This window comes from Salmo salar, unplaced genomic scaffold, assembly GCF_905237065.1.
Source record: "Salmo salar unplaced genomic scaffold, Ssal_v3.1, whole genome shotgun sequence".
NCBI lineage: Eukaryota > Metazoa > Chordata > Actinopteri > Salmoniformes > Salmonidae > Salmo > Salmo salar.
Window position 1 is genome coordinate 988 of NW_025547576.1, and position 23076 is coordinate 24063.

The 23076-nt window shown below is 43.9% G+C and overlaps 1 protein-coding gene across 1 annotated transcript; it reads left to right on the forward strand.

Annotated features, from left to right (window-relative positions):
• Positions 1–366: 366 nt before the first annotated feature.
• On the forward strand, positions 367–13117 carry LOC123731980 (R3H domain-containing protein 2-like). The gene is made up of 7 exons (XM_045711364.1): positions 367–560; positions 1353–1412; positions 3006–3146; positions 10864–10972; positions 11350–11445; positions 12188–12219; positions 13029–13117. The coding sequence occupies exons 2-7, from the start codon at positions 1360–1362 to the stop codon at positions 13087–13089; spliced, it is 492 nt and encodes a 163-aa protein (XP_045567320.1). The 5' UTR covers positions 367–560; positions 1353–1359; the 3' UTR covers positions 13090–13117.
• The last annotated feature ends 9959 nt before the right edge of the window (positions 13118–23076 follow it).

Consider the following 23076-nt stretch of genomic DNA (forward strand, 5'->3'; position numbering starts at 1 on the left):
TATAACGTATTGGAACGAGGGTACCCAACATGAACTCGCGCGCCAGAGTCAAATCGGCCATCACCGTTCCAAGGCTCTTGTTCGGTCAGATCTCACAGTAGAAGACTCAAAACACTTTGTAAAGGCTGGTGACATCTAGTGGAAGCAATAGGAAGTGCCAAAACATTAATCAACCCCTGTGTGTTTCAATGGCATAGGCTTAAAGGTAATTCAACACATCAGGTATCCACTTCCTGTCAGAAAATGTCTCAGGGTTTTGCCTGCCAAATGAGTTCTGTTATACTCACAGACACCATTCAAACAGTTTTAGAAACTTTAGGGTGTTTTATATCCATATATAATAAGTATATGCATATTCTAGTTACTGGGTAGGATTAGTAACCAGATTAAATCGGGTACGTTTTTTTATCCAGACGTGAAAATACTGCCCCCTAGCCCCAACAGGTTAAGCATCCTGTCTTCTGTCTCTCCCTTCCGCCAGACTCCAGCCAGGAGTACACTGACTCCACCGGCATCGACGTGCACGACTTCCTGGTCAACACACTGAAAAACAACCCCAGGTAACACACACACACACACACACACACACACACACACACACACACACACACACACTGAAAACAACCCCAGAACCCCAGTTATGGCAGGGGAGACTAATCAATCTCCTATCACAGCCACAGCACTCAACGGATGGAAATGGATTGAGAAACTTTAAGGGCAGAATCTTAACTGTAGATCAGCTTTGGGATTCATGTTTTTTGCACACATTTCTTATTGAGCTACATCAATGCATGATAGACATAAGCCTCTCTCTCCTCTCTCTCTCTCCTCTCTCTCTCTCCTCTCTCTCTCTCCTCTCTCTCTCTCCTCCCCTTTCTCCTCTCTCCTCCCCTCTCTCCTCTCTCCTCCCCTCTCTCCTCTCTCCTCTCCTCTCTCCTCCCCTCTCTCCCTCTCTCCTCTCTCCTCTCTCCTCTCCTCTCTCCTCTCTCTCTCCTCCCCTCTCTCCTCCCCTCTCTCCTCCCCTCTCCTCCCCTCTCTCCTCCCCTCTCTCCTCCCCTCTCTCCTCCCCTCTCTCCTCCCCTCTCTCCCTCTCTCCTCTCTCCCCTCTCTCCTCTCTCCCTCTCTCCTTTCTCCCCTCTATATCTCCTTTCTCCCTCTATCTCTCCCCTCTCCTCTCTCTCCTCCCCTCTCTCCTCCCCTCTCCTCTATATCTCTCCCCTCTCTCCTTTCTCCCCTCTATATCTCTCCTATATCTCTCTTCTCTCTCTCCTCCCCTCTCTCCTTTCTCCCCTCTCTCCTTTCTCCCCTCTATCTCCCCTCTATCTCCCCTCTATCTCTCCTCTCTCTAACAGGGATCGAATGATGCTGCTGAAACTAGAACAAGATATCCTGGAGTTCATTAATGACGACAAGTGAGTGAGAAATGGCACCCTATTCCCTATATATGCTTGTGGTCAAAAGTAGTGCATTATGTAGGGAATAGGGTGCCATGTGGGATGTATCCACATTCCATACTGCTACTTTACTCCAGTATATTTATAATGGGATAAACATGGGGATTGTACTGTAGTTGGTATATCAGTATGGTATATTTGGCTGCCTGGGACTCTGTGTCCACCTGTCGATGGGATGGTATCATTACCCTCATCTGAAGTTTATTTTGTTGTATTTCAAATGTAAATCAGTCCCGTCTCTAACAGTAACTTCTTATGGCTCAAATCCCGTTAACGGGATCGATTTGACAACATCCGGTGAAATGGCAGAGCGCCAAATTCAAATTAAATTACGATAAATATTAAACTTTCATACAATCACACATGCAATACACAAAATTAAAGCTACACTTGTTGTTAATCCAGCCAACGTGTCAGATTTCAAACAGGCTTTACGGCGAAAGCAAACCATGTGATTATCTGAGGACAGCACCCCACCAAACAAACACAGACAATCATAATTCAACCCGCCAGGCGCGACACGAAACTCTGAAATAAAGATATAATTCATGCCTTACCTTTGACAAGCTTCTTCTGTTGGCACTCCAATATGTCCTATAAACATCACAAATGGTCTTTTTTGTTCGATTCATTCCGTCGTTATATATATCCAAAATGTCCATTTATTTGGCACGTTTGATCCAGAAAAACACCGGTTCCAACTCGCGCAACATGACTACAAAATATCTCATAAGTTACCTGTAATCTTTGTCCAAACATTTCAAACAACTTTCCTAATACAACTTTAGGTATTGTTTTACGTAAATAATTGATAAAATGTAAGACGGGATAAACTGTGTTCAGTACCGGAGGAAAACAAAGTGGATCGTGCTTTCAGGTCACGCGCCTCAACCACAACAGTACACTTCACTCGACCCTTCTTCATTACACAAAGGAAAAACATCAACCAATTTCTAAAGACTGTTGACATCCAGTGGAAGCGATAGGAACTGCAAGCAACTGCCTTAGAATTCTAGATTCCCATTGAAAACCCATTGAAAAGAGTGACCTCAAAAAAAAAGAAATCGTTGGATGGTTTGACCTCGGGGTTTCGCCTGCCAAATAGGTTCCGTTATACTCAGACATCATTCAAACAGTTTTAGAAACTTCAGAGTGTTTTCTATCCAAATCTACTAATAATATGCATATCCTAGCTTCTAGGCCTGAGTAGCAGGCACTTTACTCTGGGCACGCTTTTCATCCGGACATGAGAATACCCCCCCAGCCTAGAGAAGTTAATCTCCACGTTCTCCCCTCCAGTAACCAGTACACGCTGTTTAATCTCCACGTTCTCCCCTCCAGTAACCAGTACACGCTGTTTAATCTCCACGTTCTCCCCTCCAGTAACCAGTACACGCTGTTTAATCTCCACGTTCTCTCCTCCAGTAACCAGTACACGCTGTTTAATCTCCACATTCTCTCCTCCAGTAACCAGTACACGCTGTTTAATCTCCACGTTCTCTCCTCCAGTAATCAGTACATGTTGTTTAATCTCCACGTTCTCCCCTCCAGTAACCAGTACAAGAAGTTTCCCCAGATGACGTCGTACCACCGCATGCTTCTGCACCGTGTAGCGGCCTACTTTGGCATGGACCACAACGTAGACCAGACTGGCAAGGCTGTCATCATTAACAAGACTGGCAACACACGCATGTGAGTGGGAGACTGGTGGAACTTAGAAGACCTTGGTAGCAAATCAAAGTTTATTTGTCACGTGCGCCAAATACAACAGGTGTAGACCTTACAGTGAAATGCTTACTTACAGGTTCTAACCAATAGTGCGGAAAAAAGTGTGTGTGTGTGTGTGTGTGTAAAGAAATTAAACAGTAAAGACATTTGAAAATAAGAGTAGCAAGGCTATATACAGACACTGGTTGGTCGGGCCAGTTGAGGTAGTATGTACATGAATGTATAGTTAAAGTGACTATGCATATAAGATAAACAGAGAGTAGCGGGGGGGGGTCACACAATGCAAATAGTCCGGGTAGCCATTTGATTACCTTGTTCAGGAGTCTTATGGCTTGGGGGTAAAAACTGTTGAGAAGCCTTTTGGTCCTAGACTTGGCACTCCGGTACCGCTTGCCATGCGGTAGTAGAGAGAACAGTCTATGACTGGGGTGGCTGGGGTCTTTGACAATTTTTAGGGTCTTTCTCTGACACCGCCTTGTGTAGAGGTCCTGGATGGCAGGCAGCTTAGCCCCAGTGATGTACTGGGCCGTACGCACTACCCTCTGAAGTGCCTTGCGGTCGGAGGCCGAGCAAATGCCGTACCAGGCGGTGATGCAACCAGACAGGATGCTCTCGATGTTGCAACTGTAGAACCTTTTGAGTATCTCAGAACCCATGCCAAATCTTTTTAGTTTCCTGAGGGGGAATAGGCTTTGTCGTGCCCTCTTCACGACTGTCTTGGTATATTTGGACCATTCAAATTTGTTGTTGATGTGGACACCAAGGAATTTGAAGCTCTCAACCTGCTCCACTACAGCCCCGTCGATGAGAATGGGGACGTGCTTGGTGCTCCTTTTCCTGTAGTCCACAATCATCTCCTTAGTCTTGGTTACGTTGAGGGATAGGTTGTTATTCTGGCACCACCCGGCCAGGTCTCTGACCTCCTCCCCTATAGGCTGTCTCGTCGTTGTCGGAGATCAGGCCTACCACTGTTGTGTCGTCTGCAAACTTAATGATGGTGTTGGAGTCGTGCCTGGCAATGCAGTCGTGGGTGAACAGGGAGTACAGGAGGGGGACTGAGCACGCACCCCTGGGGAGCTCCAGTGTTGAGGATCAGCGTGGCAGATGTGTTGCTACCTACCCTCACCACCTGGGGGCGGCCCGTCAGGAAGTGCAGGATCCAGTTGCAGATGGAGGTGTTTAGTCCCAGGGTCTTTAGCTTAGTGATGAGCTTTGAGGGTACTATGGTGTTGAACGCTGAGTTGTAGTCAATGAATAGCATTCTCACATAGGTGTTCCTTTTGACCAGGTGGGAAAGGGCAGTGTGGAGTACAATAGAGATTGCATCATCTGTGGATCTGTTTGAGCAACAGCCTCCAGTCTCTTGTATGTTCAGGTCCAATCATATCCACGTACATATCACGTGTGGCAGCTATGATCAGCCATCCTCATCCTCTACCAGCCCTCACTCACCTGCATCTCTCAGCATCCTCTACCAGCCCTCACTCACCTGCATCTCTCAGCATCCTCTACCAGCCCTCACTCACCTGCATCTCTCAGCATCCTCTACCAGCCCTCACTCACCTGCATCTCTCAGCATCCTCTACCAGCTCTCACTCACCTGCATCTCTCAGCATCCTCTACCAGCCCTCACTCACCTGCATCTCTCAGCATCCTCTACCAGCCCTCACTCACCTGCATCTCTCAGCATCCTCTACCAGCTCTCACTCACCTGCATCTCTCAGCATCCTCTACCAGCCCTCACTCACCTGCATCTCTCAGCATCCTCTACCAGCCCTCACTCACCTGCATCTCTCAGCATCCTCTTCCAGCTCTCACTCACCTGCATCTCTCAGCATCCTCTTCCAGCTCTCACTCACCTGCATCTCTCAGCATCCTCTTCCAGCTCTCACTCACCTGCATCTCTCAGCATCCTCTACCAGCCCTCACTCACCTGCATCTCTCAGCATCCTCTACCAGCCCTCACTCACCTGCATCTCTCTGGTTGCTATTCATGGTCATCAGTTGTGTAAATATAATTTATCCGTGATGGCGAGTGGGGATGCAGACCCTGATGGGTCTTCTGGTGTTACATTGGAGCAGCGTGTGGAAATAGCAGTGTTTCATCACCTGTTATAACAGTGAGCACAGGCCAGTCTGAGTAGACTGTGCAAGTTAACCTGTTGGGGCTACAGGTTAGCAATGAACCCCGAGACGGGATTGCTAACAAGGCTGGAAATTCAAAACATCAAAAATCTAATAATTTCAATTTCTCAAACAATCAACTATTTTACACCATTTAAAAGATAAACATCTCCTTATTCCAACCACATTGTTCGATTTTCAAAGAGGCTTTACGGCAAAAGCATAAAGTTAGATTATGTTAGGACAGTACATAGCCACAAAAGTACAAACATCCATTTTCAATTCAAGGTCAGGCGTCACCAAAAGCAGAAACCAGCTAAAATTATGCACTAACCTTTGGCAATCTCCATCAGATGACACTCCTAGGACATTATGTTATACAATACATGCATTTTTTGTTCCATCAAGTTCATATTTATATCCAAAAACAGCATTTTACAGTAGCTGTGAAATTCAGATTTTTGTCTTCTCTGAAATGCTTCCGGTGAACAACATTACAATTTACAAAATTACTATTCGAAAACATTGGTAAATTATAATATTGTCATTCAAATAATTATATTTTAACATTTTCGTAAATGCTACTGTATTGCCAGATTTCAAAATAACTTTACTGGGAAATCACAAGTTGCAATAAACCGGGTGCTGTGCTAAGAACAATAGGCTAGGCTATATAGCTTAGCATCATCTTGTAACCATCTAATATCAATAATACTATCGTCAATAATCCCTTACCTTTGATTATCTTCATCCATTGGCACTTCCAGGAATCCCAGGTCCACTACAAATGTGGTTTCTTTTGACAAAGTTCATAATTGATGTCCAAATAACTCCAAGTTGTTCCATGTTGTTAGCGCTTCGGTGGCTACTCAAAAGTAGCGCGGGCGGGGGTGGGAAGTCACGGCGAAAAGTTAAAAAAGTTTAAAAAATAATCTATTTACGTTCGTTCAAACATGTCAAACGTTGTTTAGCATCAATCTTTAGAGCCATTTTTAACGTGAAACATCAGTAATGTTTCAACCCGACCGCTCCTGTGTCTAGAAAAAACCGTTTTGGAAAATTGTCTCGCGTACATGATTGAGCAGGTGCAGGCAATAATGGAAGTGACGACATCCCAGGGAGGTCAACTTCCCTTCCTTGTCATCCGGTCTCTGTTGATCATAGACGCTTCAAACAACTTTATAAAGATCGCTGACATCTAGTGGAAGCCGTAGGAGTTGCGAAATGAATCCTTTCTCACTGTGGTATCTATTAAACAATGATTTAAAAAAATAGTACAGCCACAAAATTATTTTTTTCCCTCAGGTTTTCTCAGGTTTTTGCCTGCCATATGAGTTTTGTTATACTTACAGACACCATTCAAACAGTTGGTTTTCTATCCAAATCTGGTAATAATATGCATATCCTAGCTTCTGAGTTGGTGTAGGTGGCAGTTAAAAATGGGCACATTTTTTTCAAAATTCTCAATACTGCCCCCTAGCCCCAACAGGTTAACTGTCATGCAGCCTCTGAGTGTCAGAGAGTGAAAGGCATGCCTGCAACTTTACAACAAAGAAAACGGCTTGTTTCTATACCAGAGGTCTTGTTTCTAGTCTAAACAGTTATAGAAATATGACCCATGTTACCAGAGGTCTTGTTTCTAGTCTAAACAGTTATAGAAATATGACCCATGTTACCAGAGGTCTTGTTTCTAGTCTAAACAGTTAGAAATATGACCCATGTTACCAGAGGTCTTGTTTCTAGTCTAAACAGTTAGAAATATGACCCATGTTACCAGAGGTCTTGTTTCTAGTCTAAACAGTTATAGAAATATGACCCATGTTACCAGAGGTCTTGTTTCTAGTCTAAACAGTTATAGAAATATGACCCATGTTACCAGAGGTCTTGTTTCTAGTCTAAACGGTTATAGAAATATGACCCATGTTACCAGAGGTCTTGTTTCTAGTCTAAACAGTTAGAAATATGACCCATATTACCAGAGGTCTTGTTCTAGTCTAAACAGTTATAGAAATATGACCCATGTTACCAGAGGTCTTGTTTCTAGTCTAAACAGTTATAGAAATATGACCCATATTACCAGAGGTCTTGTTTCTAGTCTAAACAGTTATAGAAATATGACCCATATTACCAGAGGTCTTGTTTCTAGTCTAAACAGTTAGAAATATGACCCATGTTACCAGAGGTCTTGTTTCTAGTCTAAACAGTTATAGAAATATGACCCATGTTACCAGAGGTCTTGTTTCTAGTCTAAACAGTTATAGAAATATGACCCATGTTACCAGAGGTCTTGTTTCTAGTCTAAACAGTTAGAAATATGACCCATGTTACCAGAGGTCTTGTTTCTAGTCTAAACAGTTATAGAAATATGACCCATGTTACCAGAGGTCTTGTTTCTAGTCTAAACAGTTATAGAAATATGACCCATGTTACCAGAGGTCTTGTTTCTAGTCTAAACAGTTATAGAAATATGACCCATGTTACCAGAGGTCTTGTTTCTAGTCTAAACAGTTATAGAAATATGACCCATATTACCAGAGGTCTTGTTTCTAGTCTAAACAGTTATAGAAATATGACCCATATTACCAGAGGTCTTGTTTCTAGTCTAAACAGTTAGAAATATGACCCATATTACCAGAGGTCTTGTTTCTAGTCTAAACAGTTATAGAAATATGACCCATGTTACCAGAGGTCTTGTTTCTAGTCTAAACAGTTATAGAAATATGACCCATATTACCAGAGGTCTTGTTTCTAGTCTAAACAGTTATAGAAATATGACCCATATTACCAGAGGTCTTGTTTCTAGTCTAAACAGTTATAGAAATATGACCCATATTACCAGAGGTCTTGTTTCTAGTCTAAACAGTTATAGAAATATGACCCATATTACCAGAGGTCTTGTTTCTAGTCTAAACAGTTATAGAAATATGACCCATATTACCAGAGGTCTTGTTTCTAGTCTAAACAGTTAGAAATATGACCCATGTTACCAGAGGTCTTGTTTCTAGTCTAAACAGTTATAGAAATATGACCCATGTTACCAGAGGTCTTGTTTCTAGTCTAAACAGTTATAGAAATATGACCCATATTACCAGAGGTCTTGTTTCTAGTCTAAACAGTTAGAAATATGACCCATGTTACCAGAGGTCTTGTTTCTAGTCTAAACAGTTATAGAAATATGACCCATATTACCAGAGGTCTTGTTTCTAGTCTAAACAGTTATAGAAATATGACCCATATTACCAGAGGTCTTGTTTCTAGTCTAAACAGTTATAGAAATATGACCCATATTACCAGAGGTTTTGTTTCTAGTCTAAACAGTTAGAAATATGACCCATGTTACCAGAGGTCTTGTTTCTAGTCTAAACAGTTATAGAAATATGACCCATATTACCAGAGGTCTTGTTTCTAGTCTAAACAGTTATAGAAATATGACCCATATTACCAGAGGTCTTGTTTCTAGTCTAAACAGTTAGAAATATGACCCATGTTACCAGAGGTCTTGTTTCTAGTCTAAACAGTTATAGAAATATGACCCATGTTACCAGAGGTCTTGTTTCTAGTCTAAACAGTTATAGAAATATGACCCATGTTACCAGAGGTCTTGCTTCTAGTCTAAACAGTTATAGAAATATGACCCATGTTACCAGAGGTCTTGTTTCTAGTCTAAACAGTTAGAAATATGACCCATATTACCAGAGGTCTTGTTTCTAGTCTAAACAGTTATAGAAATATGACCCATATTACCAGAGGTCTTGTTTCTAGTCTAAACAGTTATAGAAATATGACCCATGTTACCAGAGGTCTTGTTTCTAGTCTAAACAGTTAGAAATATGACCCATATTACCAGAGGTCTTGTTTCTAGTCTAAACAGTTATAGAAATATGACCCATATTACCAGAGGTCTTGTTTCTAGTCTAAACAGTTAGAAATATGACCCATATTACCAGAGGTCTTGTTTCTAGTCTAAACAGTTATAGAAATATGACCCATGTTACCAGAGGTCTTGTTTCTAGTCTAAACAGTTATAGAAATATGACCCATGTTACCAGAGGTCTTGTTTCTAGTCTAAACAGTTATAGAAATATGACCCATGTTACCAGAGGTCTTGTTTCTAGTCTAAACAGTTATAGAAATATGACCCATGTTACCAGAGGTCTTGTTTCTAGTCTAAACAGTTAGAAATATGACCCATGTTACCAGAGGTCTTGTTTCTAGTCTAAACAGTTATAGAAATATGACCCATGTTACCAGAGGTCTTGTTTCTAGTCTAAACAGTTAGAAATATGACCCATATTACCAGAGGTCTTGTTTCTAGTCTAAACAGTTAGAAATATGACCCATATTACCAGAGGTCTTGTTTCTAGTCTAAACAGTTATAGAAATATGACCCATGTTACCAGAGGTCTTGTTTCTAGTCTAAACAGTTATAGAAATATGACCCATATTACCAGAGGTCTTGTTTCTAGTCTAAACAGTTATAGAAATATGACCCATGTTACCAGACATGCCTTCTCTTCTTTTTTCATTGGGATTTGCATTTTAGATAATTTCACAATCCATGTCACGGGCTGTTTTAAACTAGTCCCGGGCCACTAATTATTGGTTTGATAACAAACAAGGTAGTTCAGTCATGTTACCTAGCTAGCTAACAACCTAGTAAATGACAGTAGGTCTAGGCAAATTTGATTGGCACAGAAAGAAAAAGGGTCTGCTACTCAAGAGCTGTGATTCACATAGGCGTGATTCACATAGATTCACATAGGCGTGATTCACATAGGCGTGATTCACATAGGCGTGATTCACATAGGCGTGATTCACATAGGCCTAATGGAAGCATAAAGTATATAAAAAAAATATTATAACTTTTGGTGCTGCTTAAATTGTCTTTGGTGCCTAACGTTTTAAAAGTTGGGAGCAGTGTGTGTTTATGGGAGAGTGGTGTGTGTGTGTGTGTGTGTGTGTGTGTTTGAGAGAAGGAGACCACGGGAGTGTGTGGCCTTTGCCAATATGAGCAAATCAGCCATTCTATACAGTATTTTATTATACACTGAACAGTGTGAAGTTAAATTCAATGTGTTGTATTGAGTAGAAGTGTGAATTTCAGTGACAGATTTTTGCTTAGCAGAGCATTTAGAAAACGTGAACAAGCGCCCGGGGGACAGGGTGAACAGGACGCTAGGCAACACATTTTCCCCTCGTGGTACTCATTGGTATCGCGGTACTCATTGGTATCGCGGTACTCATTGGTATCGCGGTACTCATTGGTATCGCGGTACTCATTGGTATCGCGGTACTACTTGGTATCGCGGTACTACTTGGTATCGCGGTACTACTTGGTATCGTGGTACTACTTGGTATCGTGGTACTACTTGGTATCGCGGTACTACTTGGTATCGCGGTATTCATTGGTATCGCGGTACTACTTGGTATCGCGGTACTACTTGGTATCGCGGTACTACTTGGTATCGCGATACTTGGCCTGGTATCGTTAGTAAAAATGTTGGTATCGTTACAACACTTGTCCTAACAAGAGTTTCTGAATTGTTTTTTCTTTCAGCCCAGAGCAGAGGTTCTCAGAGCATATCAAGGATGAGAGGAACACGGATTTCCAGAAGAAGTTTATCCTGAAGAGAGACGACGCCAGTATGGACAAGGACGATAATCAGGTCATTAGTCCCCTTTTTTTTATTTATTCTTCACTGTTGCTTTTTATTACTTAAATACTTAACAGTTAATTACACTTAAGTCTAATAATAAAATACTTAACAGTTCTGATTCACAGATTCTTCATACATGTTATTTGTAGCTGTTTTGTACCGTTGTAGGTCTTTGTAGAACACGAGGATACGATATATGAGAAGGCTGAATATAATTAATCCTGTTGACGATTATCTGAGTATATACATTTCTCGCACAATATTTTAATTTACACGTATTCTTCCTGAGAAGATGCTCTGAATAGTATTCATAGTGAATAGTGAGTACCACTTCTGTCCAATGATGTTTACTGATCACACCCCTTCTTCCTCTTGTCCAATCGCAGATCCGCGTGCCGCTGTCGGACGGGCGGCGCAGCAAATCAATAGAGGAGAGGGAGGAGGAGTATCAGAGAGTACGAGACCGGATCTTTTCCAGAGAAGTAAGTGGTGGAGGATAGGAGATGCTCTTAGGCACAGATCTAGGATCAGTTTACCCTCACCAAATCGTGACATTAAGCATCGTAGGGGGTAACGCGTATCTGTTCAAGTTCAGCAGATCTGGCTCCCGAGTGGCTCAGTGGTCAAAAGTACTGCATCTCAGTGCTAGAGGCGTCGCTACAGACACCCTGGTTCGATCCCGGGCTGTATCACAACCGGCTGTGATCGGGAGTCCCATAGGGCGGCGCACAATTTGGCCCAGCGTCTTCCGGTTTAGGGGAGGGTTTGGCCGGGGTAGGCTTTTCCGGGTAGGCTTGGCCGGGGTAGCCTTGGCCGGGGTAGGCCGTCATTGTAAATAAGAATTTGTTTTTAACTGACTTGCCTAGTTAAATAAAGGTTAAATAAAATGTCAAATAAAAAAAAAAGTCTAAGGGCAACTCTGGTCTGGCTCAACAGTGAGGATGGGGATGGACAGTTGTACTTGTCTCCCACTGTCTGTTCTATTAACCACTGTTTTAACCAGAAGTTCATTTTAATAACGTAATGGTGGAATAGGGTAAGAAGGCAGAGTAAATAAGTTATGTCCATATTCTTGGAGGTCACGAGTGAACCTTGGTTAACTTTGGATAAAAACAATATGTTCTCAATAACCTACTTGGTCAAATGAACGCTATTAAATAAACATAGTTCTGGGATCAACAAGCTCCAGCTTGTTAATTTACAGATGTCTCTTTCCCTTTTCAGTCCTCTCAAAATGGATACATCAATGACAACAGGTAAGCTCACAGTAACGCCCAGTAACAGTATGCATTACAGTGGAGAGAGAGTTTAATGTGTGTACTTCTGAAGGGACCCTAGAGTATGGGGTTAGTCCCCAGCCAGTATAGTCCCTTAGGTGTGTAGGAGAGGCAGTCGGGGCAGCCTGGTCACAGCAAAGCCCCCTAACCCTGTTCCAAACCCCCTGGCACCATAAAATTAGACCACCATATTATATTGAAGTGTTTTTGAAGAGATTTAATCATTCTGGCAACAGGTAAGTTTGAAGCACCAAGGTTTGGGTTTGCTAAATTTGAATGTTGGGATGAACTGATAATAGTTTTCCACATGTAGTCCAAAGCACAACAAAAGTACATCTTTCAACCCCTCTCCCTTTCTGATAGAGATGAATGATTATTAAACCTGATGTGTTTGAGAGACAAAAATAAGTGGGGAAATTTTGTTCCCTGTTTTTTTTTTACTGTCAATATTTCTGCTCTGTGTGCATGATCTTTTCTGGGCTGGGGGTTGGATACAGAGCAACACTGTTAAAACTGGTCCCAAATCGCTCACTATCCCTCCACTTGGCCCTTTCTCCCTCAGTGTTGGAATGTCTGAAGGTCTGGACAGGTTTAAACAGTGATTGTGATAAAACTTTCACCATATTACTTCCATCTTACAGATCTACAGAACATTGAAGGGTAAGGGCCAATGGGAGGGGTAGGGAATGAATTGGGAATGGCTGTTCCAAAACCTACCTTGACCCCCTCTTCTATACCCACCCAGTAACCCCCGCTCTCCCTTCTGTCCCTCCACTGTCCCCCAACAGACTTTCCCCTGAAGGCTACTCCTCTACCTCTCAAAAGAGGAGGCAGATCTTTAGGTACTGACACATCCGTGTGACTCTAGCAGTCTGTGATTGTGTTGCCATGCCGTTCTACCCTCTGTCTAGTTGTGATTTGATATGACTGACTGATTGGGTGTGTCCGGAATGGCACCGTTTCCCTACTTAGTGCGTTTAGGGGGTTTGGTTGCCATTTCAAACCTAACCACTGAATGTTGGTGTTGTTGCTTGGCGTGGGTTGCCTCAGAGCAACACCTATGGCATGGCTGCTTTGGGGGGTTTTCTGGGACTGGGTACTACTTATTATCCGTCCGTCATCATTGATACATCTTTATATAATACTGTGCTGCTACATCCTCCATGATCTCTGTTTCTGTTGATTTGGTTTTCTAACCCCTCTTCATCTTTGCTCTACTACTTGTACAGTAGTTGTCTCTACTACTGTCTGTGGTGTCCTGAGGATAGATCTACTACTACTGTCTGTGGTGTCCTGAGGATAATCTACTACTACTGTCTGTGGTGTCCTGAGGATAGATCTACTACTACTACTGTCTGTAGTGTCCTGAGGATAGATCTACTACTACTGTCTGTGGTGTCCTGAGGATAGATCTACTACTACTGTCTGTGGTGTCCTGAGGATAGATCTACTACTACTGTCTGTGGTGTCCTGAGGATAGATCTACTACTACTGTCTGTGGTGTCCTGAGGATAGATCTACTACTACTCTCTGTGGTGTCCTGAGGATAGATCTACTACTACTGTCTGGTATCCTGAGTATAGATCTACTACTACTGTCTGGTATCCTGAGTATAGATCTACTACTGTCTGTGGTGTCCTGAGGATAGATCTACTACTACTACTGTCTGTGGTGTCCTGAGGATAGATCTACTACTACTCTCTGTGGTGTCCTGAGGATAGATCTACTACTAATGTCTGTGGTGTCCTGAGGATAGATCTACTACTACTGTCTGTGGTATCCTGAGGATAGATCTACTACTACTGTCTGGTATCCTGAGGATAGATCTACTACTACTGTCTGGTGTCCTGAGGATAGATCTACTACTACTACTGTCTGTGGTGTCCTGAGGATAGATCTACTACTACTACTGTCTGTGGTGTCCTGAGGATAGATCTACTACTACTACTGTCTGTGGTGTCCTGAGGATAGATCTACTACTACTGTCTGTGGTGTCCTGAGGATAGATCTACTACTACTGTCTGTGGTATCCTGAGGGTAGATCTACTACTACTGTCTGTGGTGTCCTGAGGATAGATCTACTACTACTGTCTGTGGTGTCCTGAGGATAGATCTACTACTACTGTCTGTGGTGTCCTGAGGATAGATCTACTACTACTGTCTGTGGTGTCCTGAGGATAGATCTACTACTACTCTCTGTGGTGTCCTGAGGATAGATCTACTACTACTGTCTGGTATCCTGAGTATAGATCTACTACTACTGTCTGGTATCCTGAGTATAGATCTACTACTGTCTGTGGTGTCCTGAGGATAGATCTACTACTACTACTGTCTGTGGTGTCCTGAGGATAGATCTACTACTACTGTCTGTGGTGTCCTGAGGATAGATCTACTACTAATGTCTGTGGTGTCCTGAGGATAGATCTACTACTACTGTCTGTGGTATCCTGAGGATAGATCTACTACTACTGTCTGGTATCCTGAGGATAGATCTACTACTACTGTCTGGTGTCCTGAGGATAGATCTACTACTACTACTGTCTGTGGTGTCCTGAGGATAGATCTACTACTACTACTGTCTGTGGTGTCCTGAGGATAGATCTACTACTACTACTGTCTGTGGTGTCCTGAGGATAGATCTACTACTACTACTACTGTCTGTGGTGTCCTGAGGATAGATCTACTACTACTGTCTGTGGTGTCCTGAGGATAGATCTACTACTGTCTGTGGTGTCCTGAGGATAGATCTACTACTACTACTGTCTGTGGTGTCCTGAGGATAGATCTACTACTACTGTCTGTGGTATCCTGAGGATAGATCTACTACTACTGTCTGTGGTGTCCTGAGGATAGATCTACTACTACTGTCTGTGGTGTCCTGAGGATAGAGCTACTACTACTGTCTGTGGTGTCCTGAGGATAGATCTACTACTACTGTCTGTGGTGTCCTGAGGATAGAGCTACTACTACTACTGTCTGTGGTGTCCTGAGGATAGATCTACTACTACTGTCTGTGGTGTCCTGAGGATAGATCTACTACTACTGTCTGTGGTATCCTGAGGGTAGATCTACTACTACTGTCTGTGGTATCCTGAGGGTAGATCTACTACTACTATCTGTGGTATCCTGAGGGTAGATCTACTACTACTGTCTGGTGTCCTGAGTGTAGATCTACTACTACTGTCTGGTATCCTGAGTATAGATCTACTACTGTCTGTGGTGTCCTGAGGATAGATCTACTACTACTACTGTCTGTGGTGTCCTGAGGATAGATCTACTACTACTGTCTGTGGTGTCCTGAGGATAGATCTACTACTAATGTCTGTGGTGTCCTGAGGATAGATCTACTACTACTGTCTGTGGTATCCTGAGGATAGATCTACTACTACTGTCTGTGGTATCCTGAGGATAGATCTACTACTACTGTCTGGTGTCCTGAGGATAGATCTACTACTACTACTGTCTGTGGTGTCCTGAGGATAGATCTACTACTACTACTGTCTGTGGTGTCCTGAGGATAGATCTACTACTACTACTACTGTCTGTGGTGTCCTGAGGATAGATCTACTACTACTACTGTCTGTGGTGTCCTGAGGATAGATCTACTACTACTACTGTCTGTGGTGTCCTGAGGATAGATCTACTACTACTGTCTGTGGTGTCCTGAGGATAGATCTACTACTACTGTCTGTGGTATCCTGAGGATAGAGCTACTACTACTACTGTCTGTGGTGTCCTGAGGATAGATCTACTACTACTACTGTCTGTGGTGTCCTGAGGATAGATCTACTACTACTACTGTCTGTGGTGTCCTGAGGATAATCTACTACTACTGTCTGGTGTCCTGAGGATAGATCTACTACTACTACTGTCTGTGGTGTCCTGAGGATAGATCTACTACTACTACTGTCTGTGGTGTCCTGAGGATAGATCTACTACTACTACTGTCTGTGGTGTCCTGAGGATAGATCTACTACTACTGTCTGTGGTATCCTGAGGGTAGATCTACTACTACTGTCTGTGGTATCCTGAGGGTAGATCTACTACTACTGTCTGTGGTATCCTGAGGGTAGATCTACTACTACTGTCTGGTGTCCTGAGGGTAGATCTACTACTACTGTCTGTGGTGTCCTGAGGGTAGATCTACTACTACTGTCTGTGGTGTCCTGAGGATAGATCTACTACTACTGTCTGTGGTGTCCTGAGGATAGATCTACTACTACTGTCTGTGGTATCCTGAGGATAGATCTACTACTACTACTGTCTGTGGTGTCCTGAGGATAGATCTACTACTACTGTCTGTGGTGTCCTGAGGATAGATCTACTACTACTACTGTCTGTGGTGTCCTGAGGATAGATCTACTACTACTACTGTCTGTGGTGTCCTGAGGATAGATCTACTACTACTGTCTGTGGTGTCCTGAGGATAGATCTACTACTACTGTCTGTGGTGTCCTGAGGATAGATCTACTACTACTGTCTGTGGTGTCCTGAGGGTAGATCTACTACTACTGTCTGTGGTGTCCTGAGGGTAGATCTACTACTACTGTCTGTGGTATCCTGAGGGTAGATCTACTACTACTGTCTGTGGTATCCTGAGGGTAGATCTACTACTACTGTCTGGTGTCCTGAGGGTAGATCTACTACTACTGTCTGTGGTGTCCTGAGGGTAGATCTACTACTACTGTCTGTGGTGTCCTGAGGATAGATCTACTACTACTGTCTGTGGTATCCTGAGGATAGATCTACTACTACTGTCTGTGGTGTCCTGAGGATAGATCTACTACTACTGTCTGTCCTAAAGAGAGATGCAGTAACACTACTATCACATTATAATTTCATTACCACGGTGAATTATTGTAATGTGTGTTTGTCTCAATTAATCCCATAAGGGACGGGTTGCCAATTGGCATTTTGACTCAAAAATAAAATGTAATTCATTCACCTTCAGATCTCTCTCTTTGTGTTGGTTGTGATCAGTGATTCTCTTTGTACTGCAGCTGTGACACATACAAACTGAAATGTCTTTAGCCGAATGACCTCAGTAATTTTGAAAAGAGGGATTTGGGGTTGTTTTTCAGTTCCAATAGTTACATTTTAGGCATTTAGCAGACGCTCTTATCCAGAACGACATACAGTAGTGAATGCATACATTTCATACATTTTTTTCCTTCTCCGTACTGGTCCCCCGTGGAATCGAACCCACAACCCTGGCGTTGCAAACACCATGCTCTACCAACTGAGCCACACGAGTTCAACAGACTAGCTATTGCATAATGATGTCTCACTGAAGTGAGACTACTGTCCCTTTTGCGCTTGTGTTGTCTTGTTCAATGTTGACTAAGTGCAAATCCTACATTGTGTGTGGAGATGATGATGATGATGATGATGATGATGATTCATAGGTAATTCAGTATTCTCCTATACTCCTCTGACAATGTTTACCATGTCATATATACAGTAGAAACATATAGTTGTTATTTACATAATAGTCTATTGAACATTATTGTATTTTGTGGGGGGAAATGCTAATGAAATTTAAAGTGCAACATTTTTTAGGGAAAATTATTGTGACAGAACATCTCCCCCCTGTGTTGGATGGAGAGAGTGTTGTGTTTGAAACAGGAGAGGGAAAGAATGTCGTGATTTAAAAGTAGGATCTCTCTCTCGCTCATCTTTGTCTGCACAGTGTGAGTGAGCTACCACCCTGCCTTTTCTTTCCTTAAAATAGGCGGTGGAAGCTGGGAGACAGGGAGGCGGGAGAGATGAATAGGAAGAAGGTAGGGAGAGAGGGGGAGAGGGGCAGGAAGAGAAAAAATGAGAGACTGGGAGGGAAAGACGCAGGGAGAACGCTTAAAATAGCTCATCCATTAATTACTGTTTCTCTGAAATATTTATCATCAAGTGCCGTCTTCAAACGGATTTACAGCACCAATCATTTCTACCTTTTTGTCTCCTTATATCTGATATTATAAGGAGATTCCCTGGCCTGTTTTGGTTATTTTTCAATCTTCTGTCCTAGGCTACCTCAGTCATTTCTCTGAATATCTAGAACAGACACGTTTAGCTGACTTGTGTATCTTGTCTTTAAGTGATATAGCTTGTCATTAGGGCCTGGTTATTCCCATCAAATAGGTAACCAGGGTATTCTGCAGTCAGAGCACCCAACTGTAATTCACTTGAGTTGTATTTTCCCTTGTTTAGTCAGAATTTTAGGTGGTAAGTCTGTCACCACATTAGCCTCCCAAACCTGCATTTGTCAGACTTTTTGTTCAGTGCAATGCCATATCATCCATATTTGATGACGTTAGAACAAATGAAAAGTAGGATATACAGTGAGGGGAAAAAAGTATTTGATCCCCTGCTGATTTTGTACGTTTGCCCACTGACAAAGAAATGATCAGTCTATAATTTTAATGGTAGGTTTATTTGAACAGTGAGAGACAGAATAACAACAAAAAAAATCCAGAAAAACGCATGTCAAAAATTTTATAAATTGATTTGCATTTTAATGAGGGAAATAAGTATTTGACCCCTCTGCAAAACATGACTTAGTACTTGGTGGCAAAACCCTTGTTGGCAATCACAGAGGTCAGACGATTCTTGTAGTTGGCCACCAGGTTTGCACACATCTCAGGAGGGATTTTGTCCCACTCCTCTTTGCAGATCTTCTCCAAGTCATTAAGGTTTCGAGGCTGACGTTTGGCAACTCGAACCTTCAGCTTCCTCCACAGATTTTCTATGGGATTAAGGTCTGGAGACTGGCTAGGCCACTCCAGGACCTTAATGTGCTTCTTCTTGAGCCACTCCTTTGTTGCCTTGGCCGTGTGTTTTGGGTCATTGTCATGCTGGAATACCCTTCCACGACCCATTTTCAATGCCCTGGCTGATGGAAGGAGGTTCTCACCCAAGATTTGACGGTACATGGCCCCGTCCATCATCCCTTTGATGCGGTGAAGTTGTCCTGTCCCCTTAGCAGAAAAACACCCCCAAAGCATAATGTTTCCACCTCCATGTTTGATGGTGGGGATGGTGTTCTTGGGGTCATTGGCAGCATTCCTCCTCCTCCAAACACGGCGAGTTGAGTTGATGCCAAAGAGCTCCATTTTGGTCTCATCTGACCACAACACTTTCACCCAGTTGTCCTCTGAATCATTCAGATGTTCATTGGCAAACTTCAGACGGGCATTTATGTGTGCTTTCTTGAGCAGGGGGCCCTTGCGTACGCTGCAGGATTTCAGTCCTTGACGGCGTAGTGTGTTACCAATTGTTTTCTTGGTGACTATGGTCCCAGCTGCTTTGAGATCATTGACAAGATCCTCCCGTGTAGTTCTGGGCTGATTCCTCACCGTTCTCATGATCATTGCAACTCCACGAGGTGAGATCTTGCATGGAGCCCCAGGCCGAGGGAGATTGACAGTTCTTTTGTGTTTCTTCCATTTGCGAATAATCGCACCAACTGTTGTCACCTTCTCACCAAGCTGCTTGGCGATGGTCTTGTAGCCCATTCCAGCCTTGTGTAGGTCTACTCTCTTGTCCCTGACATCCTTGGAGAGCTCTTTGGTCTTGGCCATGGTGGAGAGTTTGGAATCTGATTGATTGCTTCTGTGGACATGTGTCTTTTATACAGGTAACAAACTGAGATCAGGAGCACTCCCTTTAGGAGTGTGCTCCTAATCTCAGCTCGTTACCTGAAAAAAGACACCTGGGAAACGGTAATCTTTCTGATTGAGAGGGGTCAAATACTTATTTCCCTCATTAAAATGCAAATCAATTTATAACATTTCTGACATGCGTTTTTCTGGATATTTTTGTTGTTATTCTGTCTCTCCCTGTTAAAATAAACCTACCATTAAAATTATAGACTGATCATTTCTTTGTCAGTGGGCAAACGTACAAAATCAGCAGGGTATCAAATACTTTCCCCCCCCCCCACTGTACATAGGAGCATCGTTAAATCTCCGAGCTGTTTCCCAAAACCCTCGTTATTAACGTTGCACATGAAAACGCTCTACGCCTGCCTCGTAGAACAGATAAATGCGTTGTCCAATGTTTTTTGTTGTTTTTGCCCTCCAGTGTGACTTTGTACACAGATGATCTCCGTTAAACATAGAATCACATGGTTTATCTGTCTCTGTGACTACAAATCCAAAGTTGACAATGTCTTCAATAGACAAATACTTCCCTCATTAAAATGCAAATTAATTTATAACATTTATTCTGGATTTTTTTTTGTGACTCCATAGTGACGGTATGGGGGGGTGTGTAACTCCATAGTGACGGTATGAGGGGGGGATGTGTGTAACTCCATAGTGACGGTATGAGGGGGGGGGATGTGTGTAACTCCATAGTGACGGTATGAGGGGGGGTGTGTAACTCCATAGTGACGGTATGAGGGGGGGATGTGTGTAACTCCATAGTGACGGTATGAGGGGGGGATGTGTGTGACTCCATAGTGACGGTATGAGGGGGGATGTGTGTGACTCCATAGTGACGGTATGAGGGGGGATGTGTGTAACTCCATAGTGACAGTATGAGGGGGGATGTGTGTGACTCCATAGTGACGGTATGAGGGGGGATGTGACTCCATAGTGACGGTATGAGGGGGGGGATGTGACTCAATAGTGACGGTATGAGGGGGGGGATGTGTGTGACTCCATAGTGACAGTATGAGGGGGGATGTGTGTGACTCCATAGTGACGGTATGAGGGGGGGGATGTGTGTAACTCCATAGTGACGGTATGAGGGGGGGGATGTGTGTAACTCCATAGTGACAGTATGAGGGGGGATGTGTGTGACTCCATAGTGACGGTATGAGGGGGGGGATGTGTGTGACTCCATAGTGACGGTATGAGGGGGGGATGTGTAACTCCATAGTGACGGTATGAGGGGGGGGATGTGTGACTCCATAGTGACGGTATGAGGGGGGATGTGTGTAACTCCATAGTGACGGTATGAGGGGGGGGGATGTGTAACTCCATAGTGACGGTATGAGGGGGGGGATGTGTGTAACTCCATAGTGACGGTATGAGGGGGGATGTGTGTAACTCCATAGTGACGGTATGAGGGGGGGATGTGTGTAACTCCATAGTGACGGAATGAGGGGGGATGTGTGTAACTCCATAGTGACGGAATGAGGGGGGATGTGTGTAACTCCATAGTGACGGTATGAGGGGGGATGTGTGAACTCCATAGTAACGGTATGAGGGGTGGATGTGTGTAACTCCATAGTGACGGTATGAGGGGGGGATGTGTGTAACTCCATAGTGACGGTATGAGGGGGGGATGTGTGTAACTCCATAGTGACGGTATGAGGGGGGTGTGTGTAACTCCATAGTGACGGTATGAGGGGGATGTGTGTAACTCCATAGTGACGGTATGAGGGGGGGATGTGTAACTCCATAGTGACGGTATGAGGGGGATGTGTGACTCCATAGTGACGGTATGAGGGGGGATGTGTGTAACTCCATAGTGACGTTATGAGGGGGGGGATGTGTAACTCCATAGTGACGGAATGAGGGGGGATGTGTGTAACTCCATAGTGACGTTATGAGGGGGGGGGATGTGTGTAACTCCATAGTGACGGTATGAGGGGGGGATGTGTGACTCCATAGTGACGTTATGAGGGGGGGATGTGTGTGACTCCATAGTGACGGTATGAGGGGGGGATGTGTGACTCCATAGTGACGGTATGAGGGGGGATGTGTGTAACTCCATAGTGACGTTATGAGGGGGGGGATGTGTGTAACTCCATAGTGACGGAATGAGGGGGGATGTGTGTAACTCCATAGTGACGGTATGAGGGGGGGATGTGTGTAACTCCATAGTGACGGAATGAGGGGGGATGTGTAACTCCATAGTGACGGTATGAGGGGGGGGATGTGTGTAACTCCATAGTGACGGAATGAGGGGGGATGTGTGACTCCATAGTGACGGTATGAGGGGGGATGTGTGTAACTCCATAGTGACGGTATGAGGGGGGATGTGTGTAACTCCATAGTGACGGTATGAGGGGGGGATGTGTGTAACTCCATAGTGACGGTATGAGGGGGGGGATGTGTAACTCCATAGTGACGGAATGAGGGGGGATGTGTAACTCCATAGTGACGGTATGAGGGGGGGGATGTGTGTAACTCCATAGTGACGGTATGAGGGGGGGATGTGTGTGACTCCATAGTGACGGTATGAGGGGGATGTGTGTAACTCCATAGTGACGGAATGAGGGGGGATGTGTGACTCCATAGTGACGGAATGAGGGGGGATGTGTAACTCCATAGTGACGGTATGAGGGGGGGAGTGTGGTAACTCCATAGTGACGGTATGAGGGGGGGATGTGTAACTCCATAGTGACGGTATGAGGGGGATGTGTGACTCCATAGTGACGGTATGAGGGGGGGATGTGTGTAACTCCATAGTGACGGAATGAGGGGGGATGTGTAACTCCATAGTGACGGTATGAGGGGGATGTGTGTAACTCCACAGTGACGGTATGAGGGGGGATGTGTGACTCCATAGTGACGGTATGAGGGGGGGATGTGTGACTCCATAGTGACGGTATGAGGGGGGATGTGTGTGACTCCATAGTGACGTTATGAGGGGGGGGATGTGTAACTCCATAGTGACGGTATGAGGGGGGATGTGTGACTCCATAGTGACGGTATGAGGGGGGGGATGTGTGACTCCATAGTGACGGTATGAGGGGGGGATGTGTGTAACTCCATAGTGACGGTATGAGGGGGGATGTGTGTAACTCCATAGTGACGGTATGAGGGGGATGTGTGTGACTCCATAGTGACGGTATGAGGGGGGGATGTGTAACTCCATAGTGACAGTATG